The sequence below is a fragment of the Schistocerca americana genome, chromosome X (genome assembly GCF_021461395.2).
Source record: "Schistocerca americana isolate TAMUIC-IGC-003095 chromosome X, iqSchAmer2.1, whole genome shotgun sequence".
In the NCBI taxonomy this organism is placed as follows: domain Eukaryota; kingdom Metazoa; phylum Arthropoda; class Insecta; order Orthoptera; family Acrididae; genus Schistocerca; species Schistocerca americana.
In genome coordinates this window covers 777142228-777166434 of record NC_060130.1, presented here as the reverse complement: position 1 = coordinate 777166434, position 24207 = coordinate 777142228, and the positions used below count along the sequence as shown (strand labels likewise).

At 43.5% G+C, this 24207-nt stretch overlaps 1 protein-coding gene across 4 annotated transcripts in view; it reads right to left on the bottom strand.

Annotated features, from left to right (window-relative positions):
• Positions 1 to 24207, bottom strand: part of LOC124555733 (PTB domain-containing engulfment adapter protein 1-like) — a 154248-nt gene that overhangs the window by 121827 nt on the left and 8214 nt on the right. Inside the window, exon 1 of one of the 4 annotated variants that reach the window (XM_047129756.1) lies at positions 21980 to 22005. The exons of 1 other annotated variant lie outside the window; for it this stretch is intronic. In XM_047129756.1, coding sequence (XP_046985712.1) covers position 21980 — 1 coding nt within the window. In that variant the 5' untranslated portion in view covers positions 21981 to 22005. Of the gene's footprint in view, positions 1 to 11132; positions 11234 to 21749; positions 21772 to 21979; positions 22006 to 24207 lie in introns of those variants that run through there. 2 more of the 4 variants (XM_047129755.1, XM_047129758.1) reach the window with 2 other exon arrangements.

The following is a 24207-nucleotide window of genomic DNA, read 5'->3' as shown; positions in this document are numbered from 1 at the left end:
AAGGGTTCCGTAACGCAACACGCTGAACATTTGAGCTCCCGAGAAACAGTCATACGGGAGGGGGGGGGGGGGAAGACTGTTACTCTGACCCTGCTCAAGGAGCGGTTATTTTCACAGTAATGACGAATGGACAAGGCCAGACAGTCCGTCCGACATTCACCCTCCCCCTCGAGCGATGCGAACACGTTACAACCTGCCACCTACTCAGCGGAGAAGGTTTATCCACGTCGGGTAAGCTGGAACGTTTACCGGCAGCAGAGTCCGTCGGCTGAACATGCGACGCCTGAGGTATCCCATGCGACGTGCCCAATTCTTCGCCGCTACCGCACCACGACGCAGCATCTCGCAGACGGCTTACCGTAACAAACAGCGTGTTTGCAGATTGCGGCCAGCTCCCGCATCCGCACCCAACGCGCACTCTTGCTTATCGATCCTACCACGAATTCGAATGCAAATAGGTAAGATATAGAGGAAGAGGAGCCCTGCTGTCTTTTTGCAAGGATTTGCACTACGAAACTCACCATAAAACAAACTAAAACGCCAAGTACGAGGGAACGCTGAGCCTGCAACTGTCTAGTTCGCTGCACTGACAAATGCTTTTGTATTACATTTTTAAAGCTTCTATTGACTACGTACCTACAGATCCCGGGAGGGCTTCAAACAATTCAGTTGCGCAAGTCATGCGTCGGATTTAAGCTAAGATGGGAAGACTTGTCACCTACCACTATGGTATATTCAAATTTCTTCAAATCAAAAATTAGTTTGAAGCTGTATGAAAGCACCCACTTTTGTCCTGCATTTTAAGATAACTAGTAGACATTTACGATAAATAGGGAGATCCTGAACAGGATTCATGGAGACTTCATACTGGACTTTAATGTGAAAGAAAGTTGCATATCCGAACACATATAGATGACAATACGTCTGCAGCTTTCGCAACTGCATTTAAATTGGCCCAGTTGGGCGAAGATCTTGACAGTGAACGCAAAGACGTACCCTCCGCCACACTAAAGTGGCTTGTCGAGTATATATGTTGCGCAAGTTCTTGCACAATCTGATCCCAGTTAGGTAATTCACCTCCCTTTCTACTCTCTAAGCCACAGTACAGTGTGCGGAAGAGGATTCTTTGTAGACTTATTTTGCAACTTCCCTGTTATATGCGCAAATGGTTCATAGGAAGAATGAACTTGGTAAGTTTCCGTATGCGCTCTGATTTCGGATGTTCCCGTCCTGGTCATTTCGAGATACATACTTTGAGGGGAGGGGGGGGGGGGGAGGCTGCTGCTCCACTTCTCGCAAAATTCTTGTCTCTCTAACACGGTTACACTATCGAACTGTATGTTCGTAGCTGACAATGTCAAAATTCAATAGTTTTCCAACGATACAATCGATTCCCTAGTGAGAAATGTTTGCTACCAACTTTTGCTGGATTTGCACCACTGGCAATTTATTTCCATTGTTACTATGTTTGTAGGCACGGTAAGTGATTTAAGATTCTACCTTTATTTGAGCACCATGTACTGACCCAGAGTTCATGATTGTCTTCTGCGAATTCAGACTTCACGAAATTCAGATACTTCCAATAGTTGAATGTCTAAATATGCGGGGCAATATATCGTCTTATTTATCGCTTTTAATGCCAGAAGAGGATAAGCGCAAATAATGTGTAACCAGATCCAATTTAAATACCGCGTAAACCCAGTATACTTTATTTGCACGTTTTATATACACTTCAGTTGAAGTTTTACTTCAGTTGAATTCTACATTTTTATGGTACTCCCAGCAACATCGTGCTCCAGAGCAGCGTGATGGTACCCACGCTGCATTACTAGCTGTATTCCAGAATTGTCGACCTGACTGTTAAACAGACACCACTTTCTAAAGAGGTTAAGGGCAGTTAATGATTCCTAAATGTCGTAACAGTTTAGCGTTGCAGTTACTGCCAACCGAACGACTTGCCAGCAGTCCATGCTAGCTACCTTAAGAGGACATTTTATTATGGAACATTCTGCACGAGCTTAGATTAACACACAACAGCGCTTTAAACTCACCTTCACGACTACTTACCGCACGGAAACAATATGCTATAGCTAGAGACTTATCTGTCCTGCTACAGCATTCTTGTGGTTCATTTTCACTTTAGTGGTTCGCAGAAGCGCTGTGTATGACGCAGTTATTTTTAATGCTCCGTTACAATGGAAGAAGCCGTGATGTAAGTAATCAAGCTGAAGCCCCTTAGGAAACCTGGCAACCTTCAGACTGGCTTTTAACTCGTCTGCCTGCCGCTGGCAACAGACGACCAGATCGCTATCTGCTTCGCGATGATTGTCTAACTAGCCGCTAACTTCCACAACAAACTTTCATTGAGCCAAAATAGATTTCTTCTGTATTTTTTTCCAGATTATGTTATGGTAGAGTTCGAAAGAATTACGTACTTCTCAAACCAGGAGACCAGCCTGATTATGGCGAATGAGTGGAGGAAGATTCTTAATGGTAATAGAAACGAATTTAGTGCACATATCGAGTTAAAAAATTTAGATGTCAATATATTTTATCAGCATTCAGAAACTGGATTCAAACAATCAACCTATGTTTTACCACCTTCCCGTTTGTCTCTTCTAATGCATCCTTTTCTTCCTTTACCCGTGCCGAAGACTTACAGCCCTTTCGTACCGCATTTTTAATCGTTCCGTCTGTGTAAGTTAATTCTTATCAATGGAAGGCGGTTAGCTGAAGTTTACACAGGGAAAAAAAACGATAGAAAAGTAATGTTTTGTGGTAATTTTGTTACTCCACGAATTTTAATGGACTATACAGGGTGTACATGAAGTCCGGGAACACTCATTGCACAAGAACCAAACATTGTACAGATATACATTACATTTTGAAGAGAAACCCTGAAAGTTTTTTTCCATGTAACTGCCACAGCGTAGTTTGGTAATTTGTCGATAGTCAACGCTAGTCGCAAACATGGCGAGTGCATGTGCCTTTCTACAGAAGGGGATTGCTGTTTCATGTAATGGCCTTCCCGACCACCAGATGTTACTCCGTGTGACTTTTCTGTTGGGACAGATGAAAGATTTGATGTACGTACCGCCTCTACCATGTGATGTAACAGAGCTCCGGGAGAGAATACGGGAAGCGACTGCCACAGTCGACGATGCCATGTTGGGACGGGTATGGCAAGAATTCGATTACTGTATTCACGTCTGTCGGGTCACTCATGGTTCGCATATTGAATGTTGGAAGAACTTTCAGAGTCTCTTCAAAATGCAATGTGTGTGACGTCTGTACAATGTTTAGTTTTTGTGCAATAAATAATTGTAAGTGCTCCCGGACTTTATGTACACCCTTCCTATGGATTCGCATACTTTAGTCCGATAGTGACGTATCGGGCACATAGCTAAGCGTTTTAATATAGATACCTTTTGATACTCTGTGCCATACTTCTAGCGTCCGCAACATTAACTGTCAAATACGTTTCCCAATGGCATGCAGTACTTTACGCTGCGACGTCTGTCGTTTCCTGTTCTGAATGATTACGACACCAAGTTAGTTGACACAAAGTGGGACAACCTCAATTGCAACCATATACTTCCGCCGATTGTTCGTTTTGCGGTTCGTTAAAGCCAATTCGTTCTCAGTAACAACGGAGATTGAGCTTCACGTAAACAGGATAACTATCAAGTCAGTACTCGGGGAAGATTCGAAAATTTGATTTTATAGCGAGGCTGAATCCGAGTAAAACTCGTAATGTACTTTTGAATTAGGTCATTTAGATTGGAGAAAAGCAATTTAAATATGGTCTGCTAGGCGCGCGTTCTATAATCTTCCAAAACTGGCAATTTGGGATGATTGAATATAGCGAGGTTACCAATTGAATGCTCAATATCTTTGCAATCTAGTACGATCGTGATACTTCAGTTAGCATTCTCTCTTTGTACTGGCTTTTCGAGGCCTTTCATTTGTGCTTGAGAATAATATTCACAACTTTGGCTTTTTCTTAATATCTAACCGGAATCTGTGTAAACAGTTTATCAAATTTAGCTATTTCCGTGTTCACTTGTGTCATGTTTCAAGTTCTGCAGTCTGAATTTGGCCTACAAGTAGTTTCCGTATTTTTTTCTCTAATCTGCTTGGCCATGACACGAAGTTAAAACTGATCAGCCTATAGTCAAAGTGGTGACATGCGAATATTTGCTTCGTACGTACAGGTTATTTGAGATCGAGCTGTAAAGTAAGTTCTCCGAATGTGAAAATTAAGTCTTAAATGAAACAAAGGATACCATTCTACATCTTTATTCTTCCTATCTACGTATTTCTCAACATGGTCATCCTGGCGGCGAGCACGTTTCTCCCAGGGAAGGCAAGTTTGTCGATACAGTCATTTACTTCACGGAGTCACAACCTCAGCTCTGCTTGCAGTGCTTCATCACTAAGAAAGAAGTCCTTGATGTTATTTAAATTTTGGAAACAGACTAAATTCGGATGGCGCCAAATCTGAACTATGTGGAGGATGATCGATGACAGTGAAACCAAAGCGTTTGATTGTTGCACATGTCTGGGCGCTTGTGTGTAGTCTGGCCTTATGCTGAATGAGCGGGTGCTCCATATGTGGACTAACACTTAGAATTGGGAACTATTACAGGACGCTGTTTATGTTACACGCGGTTATTTTGAGCCCTCTAGCGGCAGTAAGCTGCAAATGTGTAGACATTAAGAACAAAGACTTAGAATGTTAATTTTTACAAAAGTGAGATGTTACTTTTCAGCACGCCCTCTTACAATGCATGATTGTACACTAGTAGCAGTTACTTCTGTAAAACACCTGGGAGTACGGAACGATTTGAAGTGGAACGATCATATAAAATTAATTGTTGGTAAGGCGGGTGCCAGGTTGAGATTCACTGGGAGTCCTCAGAAAAGTTAGTCCATCAACAAAGGAGGTGGCTTACAAAACACTCGTTCGACCTATACTTGAGTATTGCTCATCAGTGTGGGATCCGTACCAGGTCGGGTTGACAGGAGATAGAAAAGATCCAAAGAAGAGCGATGCGTTTCGTCACAGAGTTATTTGGTAAGCGTGATGGCGTTACGGATATGTTTAGCAAACTCTAGTGGCAGACACTGCAAGAGAGGCGCTCTGCATCGCGGTGTAGCTTTCTGTCCAGGTTTCGAGAGGGTGCGTTTCTGGCTGAGGTATCGAATATATTGCTTCCCCGTACTTATACATCCCGAGGAGATCACGAATGTAAAATTAGGGATTCGAGCGCGCACAGAGGCTTTCCGGCAGTCCTCCTTCCCGCGAACCATAAGCGACTGGAACAGGAAAGGGAGGTAATGAAAGTGGCGCGTAAAGTGCCCTCCGCCGCACACCATTGGGTGGCTTGCGGAGTATAAATGTAGATGGTAACACTGGTGTCTTACACTGATGGATAACCTTTAATCCACCATGTGTCACATCTGGGTGCTATCTTAGGGAGATCGTATTACAACGTATATACCAACTGCTCAAAGGATAGCAGAGAGGGAGAGGAAGGAAGGGAAAACTTTCGCCCGGTGATGCTAACAGGAGCAGGCGTCTGCCCACCATGTCCCACATGCAAATCACGGGAGATTCACCAGGTGTACGTAATACATCGAGAATGTTATCATTTTAACACTGGTTAAAACTTTATCGCTACTCGAAGAAACACGCCTTTGTGACGTGTTAATGCGTACAGAAGGGGACTGGATGATGACTTATCTTGCATTGATTCTCCCAAGCCCCTAACGGTGCGGTCATTGTAGGCCATGGTTACTACACCGCCTGGAGATTTGTGCCTCGTACACTGGTTCAGATGGCTGTAAGCACTATGGGATTAAACAGCTGAGGTCATCTGTCCCTTATACTTAAAACTACTTAAACCTAAGTAACTTAAGGATATCACACACATCCATTCCCGAGGCAGGATTCGAACCTGCGACCGTAGCGGTCGCGTGGTTCCAGACTGTAGCGCCTAGAACCGCTCGGCCACAACGTCCGGCCGTACACTGGTTGCCGCCACTGAGTAGAGAAACTGATGGTGCAGGCTGGGATTGTGGAGTATGCGTCAGTATTTGTTCTCACCGTGTGATCAGTAACAAGTGTCTAGTGGTGGTCCGCGATCGACGACGTTTTTACCACCGTGAACCAGAGTGACGTGCACATGAACCTTTCTTAGACGGAAACCGAAGGCGAGACAATAATTCCTCAAACAAGACTGAGTATTGTAATTTGCAAGAAATGTTAAGTCCGGTAAACATATCTTGCAGCTTCGAAGAGACTTTTACACTATTCATGAACAGAAGTTTTTCCAATACTGAGCTGCTTAGCACGACAGAAGGTATCCGCTCATGTACGTTTTCTTCCATCTGTTCTATGTGCTCCAGTGCCCCAGTTTAAAGCAACGAGACACGCACGTGCATGTCGCGGTCAATTGACTTCAAGGCCCTACCTTAATTCATCCCTAATACCTACGATCTTACTCGTTGACCCATATCGCTTCCAGCCTTTTGTAGTGCTATCCTGTGTGGATGGGACACTAGTTCTGAAGTCCTGGAGAAATAAGTAAATCCTCGATATCACTGTATGTATAGATGAACAGTGATGTGAGCTCTATAGACTTACGGAACACCGTCTGTACCCCAAGTGCGGCAGTTTACTTGCTTCAAACTTAATTTTTGCAGGAAGACAGCTCTCGTGTAGTTTTAAAAATGCACTTTTAGAAAAGCGCTATTAGATTTTCACAAGGAAATTAAACTTATTCCTCTCCTTAGTGAAATTGCGCTAACATTTCACAACTTTATACAGAAAGAGAGAAAATGCGACAAACGATTATTGCACATTGTGCTAACACTGGTCCTAACGGGAAGAAAGGCTGCATTGCTTCACTGTTTTCAATACTTAGAATAAATTTCAGTTCGCTGTAGCATTACCGCTCGTTTTCTGTACTATCATTTAAATACCCATACTCCCATTTTTCCCTTACTAGGCACCACAACGTACTGTATTCAATAAATCACTGTTCACAGCCTTCTGCGTGCCTTCTAAGCCACTTCAGGAGATTGAACATCAATTTGGGTTGCTCATTCTCTGTCATTTGGTCTAATTTAACTGAGCAGATGCCATTCCACATTTTCTAGAGGCAGAAAAACTTTAGGCGGTAAGAGGGAAACCCGTACTTCCGAATCGGCAGCCAGCAACACTGACCAGCAGAAGGGAGAAAAAACCACGACTCTACATTCTTAACGCCAGTCTAATAATCATGCTCAAACGAACTTTACCAGTTTGTCACGCACTGCATGGAGTTGCAGAGTGCCATATTTCCTATGTATGGTTCACTGTGATGGTAAGATCGAATCTTTGGCAACACTGTTTCTGCTCTGGACAAGAAAGCGTTTTGTCTTCACGAGGCACACAGAAGCATTGAAAATCTCACTAACTTTTCGACATGAGCTGTTATTTCCTATCTGGACCACTCTGGTATTTTCACGTGAGCTGAAATTAGCTAGGAATGTAGAAATCATCCGTGTCTTTTCGAAGGAACCATTCCGGCATTTGCCTTAACCGTTTAGGGAGATCCTGGGAAACCCAAACCTGGATAGTCTGACAGAAATCTGAACCCTCGTTCTCCCGAATTAGAGTCCAGCGTGCTAATCACTGCGCCATCTCGCTCTGTACAGACAGGTGGAATGTGTGTGTTTATTAACTGACGAGCTCAGTTCACGGATCTGACTGAAGCTAAATCTAATATCTGCTCTCATTGAAGATCTGCTTATAGCGACAAGTCTGCAGACAGCTCTCATGCCGAGTACTCTTAGCAGGGGCATTCCGCGCACAGTCACTGCGTGCCTCATCTCGTTCAAGGCCGCACGCTTCCGTAATCACACATACACGCTGCTGGAAGCCAGCCGCAAGTCCATTTCGCGCAGCTGTACAATGTGAGGTATAAGAAGAGGTCTTTGTTCGTGACATCGCACCCTCCAGCCAACGAATGTCACCACAAATCCCGGGAGAAGGTATATTCTCCAACAGTTCTCTGCATTAACGTTGAGTAATGCGTGTGCAAGAAGCACATCACTAGGTAACGACGTTAGAAATTTCTTACGCCAGATAACCGATGCCTGCCATGCACTTAAACATTTGTGGGCACGAATGGGAGTGAATGTTTCAAGGTGGTAGCAGGAAAGCAACGAAGCAAAACTCAATTTAACAGCAACTCACGTAACTGATACTTGTCACTCGCGAAAAAATTATTTCCATGAACAAGTTTTTGGAGCCTTTTCAAGCTCTTTTCAGTTGGGGCATTCAGAAGTTTCACCTTTTTCCTTCGTGTTTGCTGGGCGGGAGCTCAGACAAGGTAAGTACTGATGTCTCGTGAAGTGTAATAGGGCAAATTGTGTAACCATGAGCTACTTATTGCTGTAGTACGACCAGTATTATTAATATCCACCCGGCAGCTTCAGCCTTCATTGCCTATTGGTAACTGTGCATGAAGGATAGAGGCCCGTAGGAAATGAAAAATTTAAGTTTCATGATGGATTTTAACAACACCGACCGCATTGCCACAGGACATTCGTCCTTTGGCAAAACCACGTAGGTATCACGGATGCATTAATGTTTCCCCTTCATAGAAAGATTACCTACTACGAAAAATGTGACTTCTGAATTCACTATCTGAAAGGGAGCCTGAAAATGCACGAAAACATTACTTCACAAGTGACTTATCGCAGTGTGAAGAACAATTGTTCCGCATGTTTGCAGTCTCAGTTTACTGTACTTTTCGGTTTGTGGTCTCTTATCCCAAAAAAGTTTATATTCAACAACCTTTCCTACAAAATTTATTAAATTTAGGACGTTACGACTGCAACGTTAGGAGATTAATGTATCGGCTTGTTAAGCACAAGGAAAGTTATCTGTGCGTCACCTCTTTAGTGTTTTTTGAGCATGACATCTAATATATCCGAAAGCGCAACTAGAATTTTTTAGTCATCACTGAAGCTGCTTTGAACACAGTGAAAGTCCTTCCATATTACTTATGAAGCTGAGTGTGCTGAGGAAGAGTCTAAAGAATGAAAATATGTACAAGGAAAGAAGCTGGGTGTTTCCTTGCTTAGGGCACCATAAGCTAATAATACTCAGCATAACCAACACTACTAAATCCACTACACGGGATAAGAACACGATTTAAACCATGGAGCTCTTTTCTCGCTTACGAACATGGGGGATATGGGAGAGGCACTAGGCGAAGGCGTGCCGTGATTGATATATCTGGGAGAAATTTACTTTTATTCATCCGCTCAATCCTAATTTTTAATTTTCATTATTCCACCACGGAATTACTAGGAGTCTTCTTTAGCTGGTCGACAATCTTGTCACCTACTCCTACCTAGCTGATAGTTTTAACAAAACCCTTTAACTTTCTGTAACGCCTTACTGGCTATGGTGGTCTCTGTTGCCTTCGTATGAAATGAGGTAGTTGAAGTTGGAGCCTCAAACATAACAGCTATAGGAGTGGTGCGAAATGGTGGAGAATTTAGTGTCTCAGAGAAAGCGCAGCTGTAGTGTAGAGCGGTGGGTGGCGTAGCTTGCGGAAGCCAGCCCAGGTAACAGCGGCCGCACGCTCACCAAGGTCACGCCGATGACGTGACCCGCGTGTACCAAGCGGAGGCCAGCTAGCCTCCACCAGCTCACACTTCACCGACATTCGCTGCAGCAGCTCTGACATCGGCCTATCGAGTTGCAGTCGGTGAGATCTGTATGGTACTCAACCTATTCTAGATTTATTTGGAGCAATTTAGTACTTACCACTTTGCCCAACACGAGAGCCGACCCTGCACCGGTGGCACGAATTAGAGAAGATAAAGTGCTCCGGCAATCTTCCGTACTTCCCACTGCCCAGTAACGCGCCGCCGAGTTATCGCCAATCAGAGGACAGCTTTGATTCAATAAAATCCATTAAGACCGCCAGGAAGTTACTTCACACTAGCACCCATTATCCTATCAAGAACGAGGTGGCTTTCCACAGCTCCTATTATGTTATTAGGTTGCCTACGACTAGCCTATTGAGGTGGCTCTTTCGACGAAGAAGCGACGTAAGTGTCAACCAACCTATTTCACTTCGGCAGCCCGCGCGTGCTACAGATAGTTTTCTATGAAGATGTTTTTATGCTATTCGATTTAAGTTTCTTCTCTAGACCTACAACATCTACACGATTCTTTGCCATTCGCTCTTGCGCGTTGGCAGATTGTTTATAGAACCTCTTTTCGACTGTTTCTACAGCGTTTATCTTTCGCACGTGGGAAAAATGAAAAATTCATCCTTTTTTTCTCCCTACGTAATTGCGAGTCGGAATATTCTGGCATTCACAGATGAAAGTTTAGAGATTAATCTCGTGAAGAGCTTTCGCTGCAAAGAAGAAAGCGTTTTTTAATCACTTGCGATTCCAGATTGCTCATCACATCCGAAACATCCCTATTTCGCGATAGTACAGAAAGAGTAGGTTTATGTTCGTCAGTCTATCTGGTAAGGATCTGACAACGCACAGTAGTATTCTAGAGGAGGACCGACAAGCGTCATGTAGACTTTAGATTTGTCGTATTCACGGGTTCTGGAATAAAATGCCGTGTGGTTCACTTTCTCATACTATTTACTATGTGATGATTCCAATTTAAGTTGTTCTTAATTGGAATTCTTGGGTATTTAGTTGACTATACAACTCTAAATTTGTTTGATTTATATTTCTTTGAACAAAGTATTTAGATTCACGCTGAATGGCAAAACTTACTACATTTCTCTCATATTTTTGTGGCAATACTTTTACCATTACTTGCAGCATTTTTCATCTCTCGTTTACAGGCAAAGGGGAAACCAAAATCCTTCGTAGACGAAACTAAGTACTTAAGCTTCACATTTCCGGACTGCAAACAATCTCCACCGTATTACATATTCGGATCAAATAGTCATTTTCACTTTACACTACGAAAGGCCAAATTGAACATGCACGCTCTCTTTTCCTGACAACAGAAGCCTGAACACGCCGTACACTAAAGAAAAGGGAACAAGTGAAGACCACGGCAACTACTGTGCATTATGCGTACAAATCTGACCTGTTCAAACTGCGGGTGCTCGGGAGCAGCTGTAGCACACCAGTGAACGCCCCAGCTTATGACAAACAACGCAACTGCACTGGCCGTGCACACTCACCCAGCGACTGGCCTCTAAGCACGTGCGCATGCGCACTGAGCGCCGTGCCAGGCACCAGCTCGAACAAGCCAATGCACTCTGAGCAACCACCTCTGGCGCCCTCGGCAAACGCCAGACCTGCCAGCAGATTTAGTCATTTACCCGGTTCGTCCTACCATCAGTACTGTCTCCACTGCTACTCCAGTATACTCTGAAGTGTTAGCAGTAGAAGTGACTTCTGTTGCATGCTACTGCTTAAAGTATCCTCGACTGAAGACTTTCGCCGCTGCTGTTCGATACTTCTGATCGAAGACTAATAGTTTAACTGTTGAAGAACCAGGACGAGAACATAGCATGTTGTTCTCAATGGAGACGTCTACAGACGTTAAAGTAACCTCTGGCGTGCTACAGGGTAGTGTTATGGGACCATTGCTTTTCACAATACATCACAGATTGTGTTCCATGCGGCTTTTCGCGGATGATGTATACAGAAAAGTTGCAGCATTAGAAAATTTTAGCGAGATACAGGAAGATCTGCAGCGCATAGGCACTTGGTGCAGGGAGTGGCAACTGACCCTTAACAGACAAATGTAATGTATTGCGAATACATAGAAAGAAGGATCCTTTATTGTATGATTATATGATAGCGGAACAAACACTGGTAGCAGTTACTTCTGTAAAATATCTGGGAGTATGCGTGCGGAACGATTTGAAGTGGAATGATCATATAAAATTAATTGTTGGTAAGGCGGGTACCAGGTTGAGATTCATTGGGAGAGTCCTTAGAAAATGTAGTGGATCAACATAGGAGGTGGCTTACAAAACACTAGTTCGACCTATACTTGAGTATTGCTGATCAGTGTGGGATCCGTACCAGATCGGGTTGACGGAGGAGATAGAGAAGATCCAAAGAAGAGCGGCGCGTTTCGTCACAGGGTTATTTGGTAAGCGTGATAGCGTTACGGAGATGTTTAGCAAACTCAAGTGGCAGAGTCTGCAAGAGAGGCGCTCTGCATCGCGGTGTAGCTTTCTGTCCAGGTTTCGAGAGGGTGCGTTTCTGGATGTGGTATCTAATATATATTGCTTCCCCTACTTATACCTCCCGAGGAGATCACGGATGTAAAATTAGAGAGATTCGAGCGCGCACGGAAGCTTTCCGGCAGTCTTTCTTCCCGTGAACCATACGCGACTGGAACAGGGAAGGGAGGTAATGACCGTGGCACGTAAAGTGCCCTCCGCCACACACCGTTGGGTGGCTTGCGGAGTATAAATGTAAATGTAGAAGATAAATGTTGATGTAGAAGAGGGCAACTAACAGTGACTGAAGACGGAATGACTCCGTTCTGTAGTGCAGCACACACACACACACACACACACACACACACACACACACACACACGAACAGCCTAATTCATCAAACAGAACTTTTAGTCGCATCGCATGAAAAACTCGCAACAACAGATTCGAAAATGTTTTCAGCTACAATACAGGTACTCCACTGAGCTATATATACAGCAAAGACGGGAATAAACCGCATGGAGAAGCTTAAATATTTAACATGCTGACGGCCGTCTCCAACAGTTTCAGCCATTATATTTGCCACCGGGATTTGGCTTTGGCTGTTCACACTACAACGTTTAGCTTGTGCATTTCTTACAGGAGAATACTTGCTGTAATACGGATTTCACCAACATGAAACATTTTCTGGTTAAATCTTTAATGGACATCAAGCCGTTGATATCTGAAAGATTTGGGAACAAGTTGTGTAGAAACTTCGGAGCTTAATAGCATTTAGTAAATTCGATCGAAAATTTAAACCCCTTTTCCCGACGCAAAATGCTCGAATGTGTGTGAAATCTTATGGGACTAAACTGCTAAGGTCATCAGTCCCTAAGCATACAGACTACTTAACCTAAATTATGCTAAGGACAAACACACACCCATGCCCGAGGGAGGACTAACCTCCGTCGGGACCAGCCGCACAGTCCTTGACTGCAGCGCCTGAGACAGCTCGGGTCATCCCGCGGGGCTTCCCTGACTAATAGTCTAACTGTACTGTCAGTAAGATGCTTAAAATCCAGCAGTGTGTGGGGGCGCGCGCTAGGTAGAGAGGGAGCTAGTTCACGGCTACGGGATGATAATCACGATTAAACAGTTCCAATTCCGACAGCTGCCAGACTTACAACATTCCTTTCTTACATACGATGAAAGTTGTCTCCAACCGCACTAAGTGGCTGAACAACCCTAGATAGAGTCTTATCCACAAACGCCGTACCATCATTTCATTTTGTCACTAATACTCAGTCCAGGATCGGAGCTGGTCGTAAAAACCGCTGTTGCAACTCGAGACACGTTTTTCTCGTTTTACTAATGTCCCAAGACGTCGCAGTAATGTAATTTAAGAGATGCTACCGCTTTCCTGTACCACTGTAACAAAACGGCCATCTGCGTGATCTACTGTGGACGTTTCAGAATAATTCCTGCCTAGAGACCGCTCAGTACTAAGTTCTACCACCGTCAGACGCTGACTAGACACTAATGAAAGTTAACCGATGTGTTGTAGCTTCAGATGAATACTACCATTGCCCACACCTAGGATTTCAAACCACTCTCAGACTTCATTAAGTGATACTCCACAAGATGTGCTCTCCCTTTGTTGACAGAAGGCTTAACAGGCCTGTCCCTCATACGTAGTGTTAAAGTTTGAGGAATTTGTGATCTACATTTATACTCCGCAAGCCACCCAACGGTGTGTGGCGGAGGGTACTTTACGTGCCACTGTCATTACCTCCCTTTCCTGTTCCATTCGCGTATGGTTCGCGGGAAGAACGACTGCCGGAAAGCCTCCGTACGCGCTAGAATCTCTCTAATTTTACATTCGTGATCTCCTCGGGAGGTATAAGTAGGGGGAAGCAATATATTCGCTACCTCATCTAGAAACGCACCCTCTCGAAACCTGGACAGAAAGCTACACCGCTATGCAGAGCGCCTCTCTTGCGGAGTCTGCCACTGGGGTTTGCTAAACATCTTCGTAACGCTATCACGCTTACCAAATAACCCTGTTACGAAACGCGCCGCTCTTCTTTGGATCTTCTCTATCTCCTCTCAACCTGACCTGGTACATATCCCACACTGATGAGCAATACTCAAGTATAGGCCGAACGAGTGTTTTGTAAGCCACTTCCTTTGTGGATGGACTACATTTTCTAAGGACTCTCCAATGAATCTCAACCTGGCACCCGCTTTACCAACAATTAATTTTATATGATCATTCCACTTCAAATCGTTCCGCACGCATACTCCCAGATATTTTACAGAAATAACTGCTACCAGTGTTTGTTCCGCTATCGCATAATCATACAATGAAGGATACTTGTTTCTATGTATTCGCAATACATTACATTTGTCTATGTGAAGGGTCAGTTGCCACTCCCTGTACGAGGTGCCTACCCACTGCAGATCTTCCTGCATTTCGCTGCAATTTTCTAATGCTGTAACTTCTCTGTATACCACAGCATCATTCGCGAAAAGCCGCATGGAACTTCCGACATTATCTACTAGGTCATATGTATGACCGAGGTTACTTTAACGTCTGTAGACGTCTCTCCATTGATAACAACATGCTGTGTTCTGTTTGCTAAAAACTCCAATCCAGCCACACAGCTGGCCTGATAGTCCGTAGGCTCTTTGTTCATCAGGCGACAGTGCGGAACTGTATCGAACGCCTTCCGGAAGTCAAGGAAAATGGCATCTACGTGGGAGCCTGTAATATTTTCTGGGTCTCATGAACAAATAATGCGAGTTGGGTCTCACGATCGCCGTTTCCGGAATCCATGTTTATTCCTACAGAGGATATTCTGGGTTTCCAGAAATGACATGATACGGGAGCAAAAAAAATATTATCTAAAATTCTACAACAGATCGATGTCAGATGTAGGCCTGTAGGTTTGCGCATCTGCTCTACGACCCTTTTTGAAAACTGAGTCTACCTGTGCTCTTTTCCAATCATTTGGAACCTTCCGTTCCTCTAGAGACCTGAGGTACACGGCTGTTAGAACGGGGACAAGTTCTTTCGCTTACTCTGTGTAGAATCGAATTGATATCCCGTCAGGTCCAGTGGACTTTCCTCTGTTGAGTGATTTCAGTTGTTTTTCTATTCCTGTGACACTTATTTCGGTGTCAGCCATTTTTCGTTCTTGCGAGGATTTGGAGAAGGTACTGCAGTGCGGTCTTCTCCGTGAAACAGCTTTGGAAAAAGCTCAATTATCAAGAAAGCTGGAATTTTTTTTTTTTTTTTTTTTTTTTTTTTTTTTTTTTACAATTGAAATTTTGAAATACGGTACGTTGCGAACCAAATGTGTGCCAAAGGTGAATTCAGTCCTGAAACTGCTGAGAGAAGTTTAGAGCAGCGTCCCGTGGAAGAGGCGCTTAGAGCACATGCTTGAGCTGGAAAAGGAACTATTTTTTTGGTTTCGAGTAATGAAGCAATTCTTGTGCTAACTACTTACAGCTCAGAACACTTAAGCATATGTTATGTATGTGTCTCAACTTTACTATCAGATGCAGGAGACAATGCACTTGTGTCGTGGGTGCACTTAGGAAGATTTTTTATACAAGATTTTAACCACCGCCGTACCCCCAAAAAACTAGGAAGCCAATAGTTTCTTGCACTTAACTATCTTTCCGAGTGCAGAGGAAAAAATCTTTGCCACGGGAAAGACGTTTTACCCACATAAAAGAGAAAATTTGACGCGCTTCGCACTGCACTGACATTCATAACTTAATATGTACCCATAGCAATTCCTATTTGGAAGATAATGAGTGCAATTTGTCATTACACTAACGTTTCAACATAGCCTGGCATTTGCAGGTAATTTTCCTGCAACTCAAAATGTCTTTACTGACTAGGTAAATGTAGTTTTATTAGAAGCTTTTTTTTGGTGGAAACCCTTTTAGAGCCCGCCGACTACATCAGGAGTTCAGTTAGAAGACCGCACGGCAGATATGAAGGGTTTTGCGAGCGATTTAGTAGAATGAAAGGCTGCAAATTTGAAATACAGTACACACACACACACACACACACACACACACACACACACACACACACACACACACACACACACACACACTATTGCAACGGTTTATTCTATTCCTTGTGCGAAAGACTAGAAATATTTGAGAGTAACTACCTCGCGCTTTGTACGGTAACCGTTTCCAGCGTTGCCTGCCATATTGAGCATGCATATATACTCTACCCTGTCGCTACAGAAAATTTCTCCGTTTCCATTTCTATCCAGCCTATCTACGGCCTAAAAAAAAAGCTTCAATTGAAACCAGTTTGGAGCGGCAGTTCCTTTTTAAGGAAGGAAGTTTTGGGAAAGGCGCCGCGTACGTCCGGCGCTCCGGAACGGAATGCGACGACGACCCGTTAGGCGAATGGCGGGTGTGGCAACGCCTGGGGCACAGCTGATGGCTCGCTTCGCTGACCACATACGGATTTCAGACGCACGCGTCACGCTGCTGTGCGCCAAGCCTTTGGAATCCCCCACTGCGCTCTTTTCTTCAAGACACCACGTTTGTTTTCTCAATAACTTATTCAATCCCCCGTCACCTACGGCTTTAATCACATTTCACTTATACAGCGATGTAGATAACCTAAAATGCTAATATACAAACAAAATACTGCTAGCGCCGGAGTTACGCTGGAAGTACTATTTGACGGAAGAATTTTGAAGTTAAAGATCAGCGTGGGTTAACTGGCACGTTGTTGTGCATTTGCCCTCCATTGATTAGTTCTTTTACTTCGGTCTGTTCGACGCTAGCATAGTCTGATACATTTCAACCAAATCAACACTGACATTGCCAGCCATTAACAGAGACCTTTACCAGTCAGTATGTCAGACTTTCGTAAATAGACGTTTGTAGCAACTACTACAAATATCACTGATTTCATGTTAAATTCAGGGAAACAATCGGTATAATTCCAGTTTTTCTGAAACTATGGCGAATTTGTGGCTCAGTTTAAGGTTTTCTGCAGGATCACTGTCCATTCCGTTCAGCTGCTCTTCCAGGTCCTGTGCTGTCTGACAGAATTACTATGTTATTGGCTAACCTCAGTTTTATTTCTTCTCTGTGGATTTTAATTCCTACTTCAAATTTTTCTTTTGCCTCCTTTACTGCTTGCTCAATATACAGATTGAATAGCATCTGGGATAGGCTGTAATCCTGTCTCACTCCCTTCCCAACCCCTGCTTCCCTTTCATGTCCCTCGACTCGTAACTGCCATCTAGTTTCTGTACAAATTGTAAATAGCCTTTTGCTCCCTGTGTTTTACCCCTGCCACCTTCAGAATTTGAAAGGGAGTATTCCAGTCAACATGGTCAAAAGCTTTCTCCAAGTCTACAACTGCTAGAAACGTAGGTTTGCCTTTCCTTAACTATTTTCTAAGATGAGTAGTAGTGGTGTCATTGCCTCGCGTGTTCCAACACTCCTACGGAATCCCAACTGATCTTCCCCGAGGTCGGCTTCTACGAGATTTTCCATTCGTCTAAAGAATGCGTGTTAGTATTTTTGCAGCCGTGGCTTATTAAACTGATAGTTCGGTAATTTTCACGTCTGTCAACACCTGCTTTCTTTGTGAGTAATTATTACTTTCATTCTCAAGTCTGAGGGTATTTCGCCTGTCTCATACATTTTGCTCACCAGATGGTAGAGTTTTGTCAGGATTGGCTCTCCCAAGGCTGTCAGTAGTTCTAATGGAATGTTGTCTACTTCCGATGCCTTGTTTCGACGTAGGTCTTTCAGTGCTCCGTCAAACTCTTCACGCAGCATCATGTATCCCATTTCATTTTCATCTACATCCTCTTCCATTTCCATAATATTGTCCTGAAGTACATCGCCCTCGTACAGACCCTCTATATACTCCTTCCACGTTTCTGCTTTCCCCTTCTTTGCTTAGAACTGGGTTTCCATCTGAGCTCTTGATATTCATACAAGTGGTTCTCTTTTTCTCCAAAGGTCTATAATTTTCTTGTAGGCAGTGTGTCTTACCCCTAGTGAGGTATGACTCTGCATCCTTACATTTGTCCTCTAGCCATCCCTGCTCAGCCATTTTGCGCTTCCCGTCTACCTTATTTGACAATTGATTCCTTTTTGCCTGCTTGATTTACTGCATTTTTGTATTTTCTCCTTTCATCGATTAAATTCAGTATCTCTTCTGTTACCCAAGGATTTGTACTAGCTCTCGTCTTTTTTACCTTCTTGATCCTCTGCTGCCTTCACTACTACATCCCTCAAAGCTACCCCTTCTATCGAATTTATTTCCCCCATTCCTGTCAATTGTTCCCTTATTCCCTCCCTGAAACTCTGTACAACCTCTGGTTCTGTCAGTTTATCCAGGTCCCACCTCCTTTAATTCCCGCCTTTTTGCAGTTTCTTCAGTTTTTATCTAAAGTTCATAACCGATATATTATGGTCAGACTCCGCATCTGCCCCTGGAAATGTATTACAATTTACAACCTGGTTCCTAAATCTCTCTCTCTTGCCATTATATAAATCTATCAAGGTATCACCAATTTAGTACTGGAGGGCAGCGTGGAGGGTAAAAATCCTTGAGGGAGACCAAGAGATGAACACACTAAGCAGATTCAGAAGGAAGTAGGTTGCAGCAGTTACTGGGAGATGAAACTTGCACAGGATAGAGTAACATGGAGAAATGCATCAAACCAGTCTCTGGACTGAAGACCACAACGACAGTTTAAGTAATATTTCGGTGCGAGGGAGAAAATGCAAATTTACGGTAATTATTTTTGTTGATCCGTTTCCAGCTGCAATTTAGATTACATGTTTCCATCACTATCTTCAGATCCAAGTATCTGATTCAGCAACCCATTTGTCAACTCAGAACCACTGCTGATTATTCTGATATGTGTTTCAGAGTAGGCAAGACGGGCTGCTGAATCAGATACTTTAATCATATGATCCAGAGTGATCGAAACATGTGCATTAAAAATATTCAACTGAGACTGAACAATGAATGAAAATTATAATAAATATCTAAACAATTGCTAATTATCTCCATAAGATCACGTCGACTACAGTAAAAATATAAATTATAGTTGCTACAGTCTTTACGACCTATAGGAAAATGTTACGCCCCGAATTTTAGTAAACTAAGTCTCGGCGCATTGCAGTATTTTGATCATGGAAAGCATCTAGCAGAACATTCCAGTTTTCACAACGCGTGTCAGTGTGTGATCTAACGAGTTATCGGTAGATTTGCTTCTGTATATATGAATGTCTGAACAAGTTTTTCTGATTTTACATTCCGTTTCAACAGTTGTCTCATCAGATGACCGATTTAAAAAGTTTTGTATTCGCACAATGTCATGTGAATTGACAGATTTTTGAAGGCAGAAACTTTCAACACCCACGTACTACACTGATCGTTTCGTGGTTGATGAGATACGTATGTTCCACGAAAGTAATACGCAGTTATGAGCGTAGGACGTCTACATCTCTTTTCCGTCCAGCATATAGCGAGGTGTTTTCGGAACTTTGAGAAAAATACTATGGGCCACTGGATAGATATACAGAAGGTGGCGGCGTGTGTGTACAGGCGGCGGAGTGCGTCTGTTTACTGAAAATCAGATTAAATTATGTCCATACCTAGGATATATGAATTAACTAACTTATAAATTACCGATACTGCTTTGAAACATTGCCACACGCCTCAATTTTGGTGGTTTGTATATAATTTTTACGTGGCAAGACAGACGCCAGAAAACAACGTAGAGTACATTGGTGTGTGGTATTTCAAAGCCACCTTTTAATGTTTACAACTCGTGTGCGGAATTTCATGTTTTTCACTGTGAGAAGGATAACGTTTTGGTACAAATTTTTTCACAGATTACTGTAATTGTCATTCTGACAAAATAATTCTAAAATTAAAATTTACTCTGACAGTTTTAAGTTCACTTGAAAACACTGATTTAGTCAGATCCGTAGGACATGTGTCCCCTTCACCGATTTTCAAAATCGGTCACCTTTAAATTTTTTATAGTGGAAGTACTGTTTAGCCCGAAATAAAGCCTTTCCGACATTTTTCAAATAAACTGAAAATAAATTTTAACCATGGAAGAGTTAAAAACTCCTTGACACTTGCGATTTCATTTTCTCACTACTGCACAACTTCAATCTCACGAAATTATAAAATGATTCGTCTGCTATATGGTCACCAAATATCTGCGATGGCAAATATGGTCACTCCGCGTTGCTTTGGTGTGGTAAATGAGCGTGCCCCTTACCATTACTTCTGACTGAAGATTAGTGTGAGCAGAGCTATTTACCCAAAATCACTGATCTCTGCACGACAGCATCACGAGTTTAAAATAACAGAACTGTCACACCCTAGGTATATGCTATGCCTGAGCAGTTTACATCTGCACGATGAAGTTTTAGACTAAATCGTGTGCTTTCTATGCATCACGTACAACGGTCCAGAATGACTACAGTGTCATTGTGAAAAATGTGCACTGGTGCGAAACTTTATCAGTTACAGGCGGTAAGGGGTCTAATATTCGTGGCAACAATTGAATAATTCAAGAAAGTAGTCGAAATTTACGCTTCCTGTGTTTCGGTCTTGTTGACAACCTTTCACGCACTTCTGGGTTACCAATTAACAATTGGTAAGCGGAGGCTAAAACAAGTTTTTCTTCATTCTGTACAGTTATCAACTGAGTCAGTTTTCAGAGTAACAGAATTAATGAATTGTCGCTCGTGTGAAATCATGCCTACGACTGAAATCAGAGCCGACACGTAATTTAAACTGCGGTATCGCATGAAACGCGATGATTTCATAGAGGGGGTGTGTCAGATAACAGACCCCACATTCCAGTCGACAGCTCAGTGTCAACGCTTTATTTCTAATCTCGTCTAAGCACAAAACCCACTAGATATTGCGCGTTAAATTGCTAACTGTCAGCTGCATTTTCCCATATTAAGATTGTGTTTTGAGGATTCAGTTTTGTCTTGCGGGACAAACTTCTATAAATGTTTTTTGTTCGGCAAACTGAGGTATTAACATTTTTCAACTTCCGTGTCACTGCTAGCAAATGCTGACATTCGCGAGCTTACCATTTATCGTTGTCTGAACCAATTTCTTTCCCCCAAACGGAGAGAATGTAGGCAGAATATCTGCGTAGGGGGAGAATGTGCTTTAAGTCTATTCTCCACGATGCCTGGAATGAGCTTCAGCTTCCAAGTTTACTGTCCGAAACTGGTTTGAACACCACAATGCTTTATTAGGCACTGACTTCAGACAGTTGTGGGAACGACTGGAAATTGATGCGGGTTTCCGGTCATGGGACAAGATTTCCACATTAACAATCTTAGAGGTGGAAAGTGACGGCTAGACCAACAAAGGCTGACCCTCAGATCGATTGGCATGCAGCCTGGCACTGTACTGCCTAAGTCTGTAACAAGATTTTATGGCTTCGCGCCTATTAATCATATCTAAAGGCTTTGATAATGAAGTCAGCGTACTTTTATTTGAAACAATGGCAGCTGATATCAGGTTAGTTTCATTAAGAATTGGCCTCCACGTGAAGCCGTTTCGGTGACCCTGAAAACAAGAAAAACAGAAGATTATGGCCGAAAATCCGAACCCTACTCCTGCTGAAGACCACTAGCATTTCAGCTTCCAGTGGCTTGATAGCCTTTTTTTTTTTTTTTTAAGACTGGATTACGCAAATTTTAAAAATCCATACACTTACTATAATAACAGTAGCTGGAAGAGGCCTGTGTGCACACAGGTCCCTAGTTCTCGTTGTTGACGAGTCTGCGCTAGCTGGAGTCTTGCTGCGAACTGGACAGCTAGGCGGGGAGCGGCTTCCTGAACGTCACCCCCCACTTAATAGAGTACCACTTGAGTCCACTGAAGTGTCGGGTCGGCCAGAGACCTTGCTGTGATTGCGTCCGTCCGGGATCCCAGCATTAAAAGGACCCCTCAATGTGACCTCTGCATCTCTTGCGTTCCGCTGTGTTACAACAGACCCAGCGAATCACTAGCGCTGGTCTTTTAAGTGGTAAGGTCCCACAATTCGCTCCTTTAGGACATACGAACTGCCACCAATTTCGTCAACTCCCATACCCGCAAACATTTGAACAATCATACTACAAACACGAGTCGACTTCCTAGTATACAGGGCGTTACAAAAAAAGGTACGGACAAACTTTCAGGAAACATTTCTCACACACAAATAAAGAGAAGATGTTATGCGGACATGTGTCCGGAAACGCTTAATTTCCATGTTAGAGCTCATTTTAGTTTCGTCAGCATGTACTGTACTTCGATTCACCACCAGTTGGCCCAATTGAAGGAAGGTAATGTTGACTTCGGTGCTTGTGTTGACATGCGACTCATTGCTCTACAGTACTAGCATCAAGAACATCAGTACGTAGCATCAACAGGTTAGTGTTCATCACGAACGTGGTTGCGCAGTCAGTGCAATTTTTACAAATGCGGAGTTGGCAGATGCCCATTTGATGTATGGATTAGCACGGGGCAATAGCCGTGGCGCGGTACGTTTGTATCGAGACAAATTTCCAGAACGAAGGTGTCCCGACAGGAAGACGTTCGAAGCAATTGATCGGCGTCTTAGGGAGCACGGAAAAGTCCAGCCTATGACTCGCGACTGGCGAAGACCTAGAACGACGAGGACACCTGCAATGGACGAGGCAATTCTTCAAGCAGTTGACGATAACCCTAATGTCGGCGTCAGAGAAGTTACTGCTGTACAAGGTAACGTTGACCACGTCACTGTATGGAGAGTGCTACGGGAGAACCAGTTGTTTCCGTGCCATGTACAGCGTGTGCAGGCACTATCAGCAGCTGATTAGCCTCCGCGGGTACACTTCTGCGAATGATTCACCCAACAATGTGTCAATCCTCATTTCAGTGCAAATGTTCTCTTTATGGATGAGGCTTCATTCCAACGTGATCAAATTGTAAATTTTCACAATCAACATGTGTGGGCTGACGAGAATCCGCACGTAATTGTGCAATCACGTCATCAACACAAATTTTCTGTGAACGTTTGGGCAGGCATTGTTGGTGATTTCTTGATTGGGCCCCATGTTCTTCCACCTACGCTCAGTGGAGCACGTTATCATGATTTCATACGGGATACTCTACCTGTGCTGCTAGAACATGTGCCTTTACAAGTACGACACAACATATGGTTCATGCACGATGGAGCTCCTGTACATTTCAGTCGAAGTGTTCGTACGCTTCTCAGCAACAGATTCGGTGACCGATGGATTGGTAGAGGCGGACCAATTCCATGGCCTCCACGCTCTCCTGACCTCAACCCTCTTGACTTTCAAGTATGGGGGCATTTGAAAGTTCTTGTCTACGCAACCCCAGTACCAAATGTAGAGCCTCTTCGTGCTCGTATTGTGGACGGAGGTGATACAATACGCCATTCTCCAGGGCTGCATCAGCGCATGAGGGATTCCATGCGACGGAGGGTGGATGCATGTATCCTCGCTAACGGAGGACATTTTGAACATTTCCTGTAACAAAGTGTTTGAAGTCACGCTGGTACGTTCTGTTGCTGTGTGTTTCCATTCCATGATTAATGTGATTTGAAGAGAAGTAATAAAATGAGCTCTAACATTGAAACAGAGCGTTTCCGGACACATTTTCTTTGTGTGTGAGGAATGTTTCCTTAAAGTTCGGCCGTGCCTTTTTGTAACACCCTGTATTAAAACTGGGCTGAACTGAGACTCGAACCCGGGACTTTGCCTTTCGCGGATAAGTGTTCTACCGACTGTGCTACCCTACTTGTAAAGACCGGACGCGAGTCGTGCTTTGATACCTCTGTCGGTAGAGCACTTCACCGACAAAGGCAAAGGCCCAGAGTTCGTCTCAGCCCCCCCACAGTTTTAGTTTTAATCCGCCTGGAACTTTCGTATCTGCGTACACTCCGGTGCAGAGTGA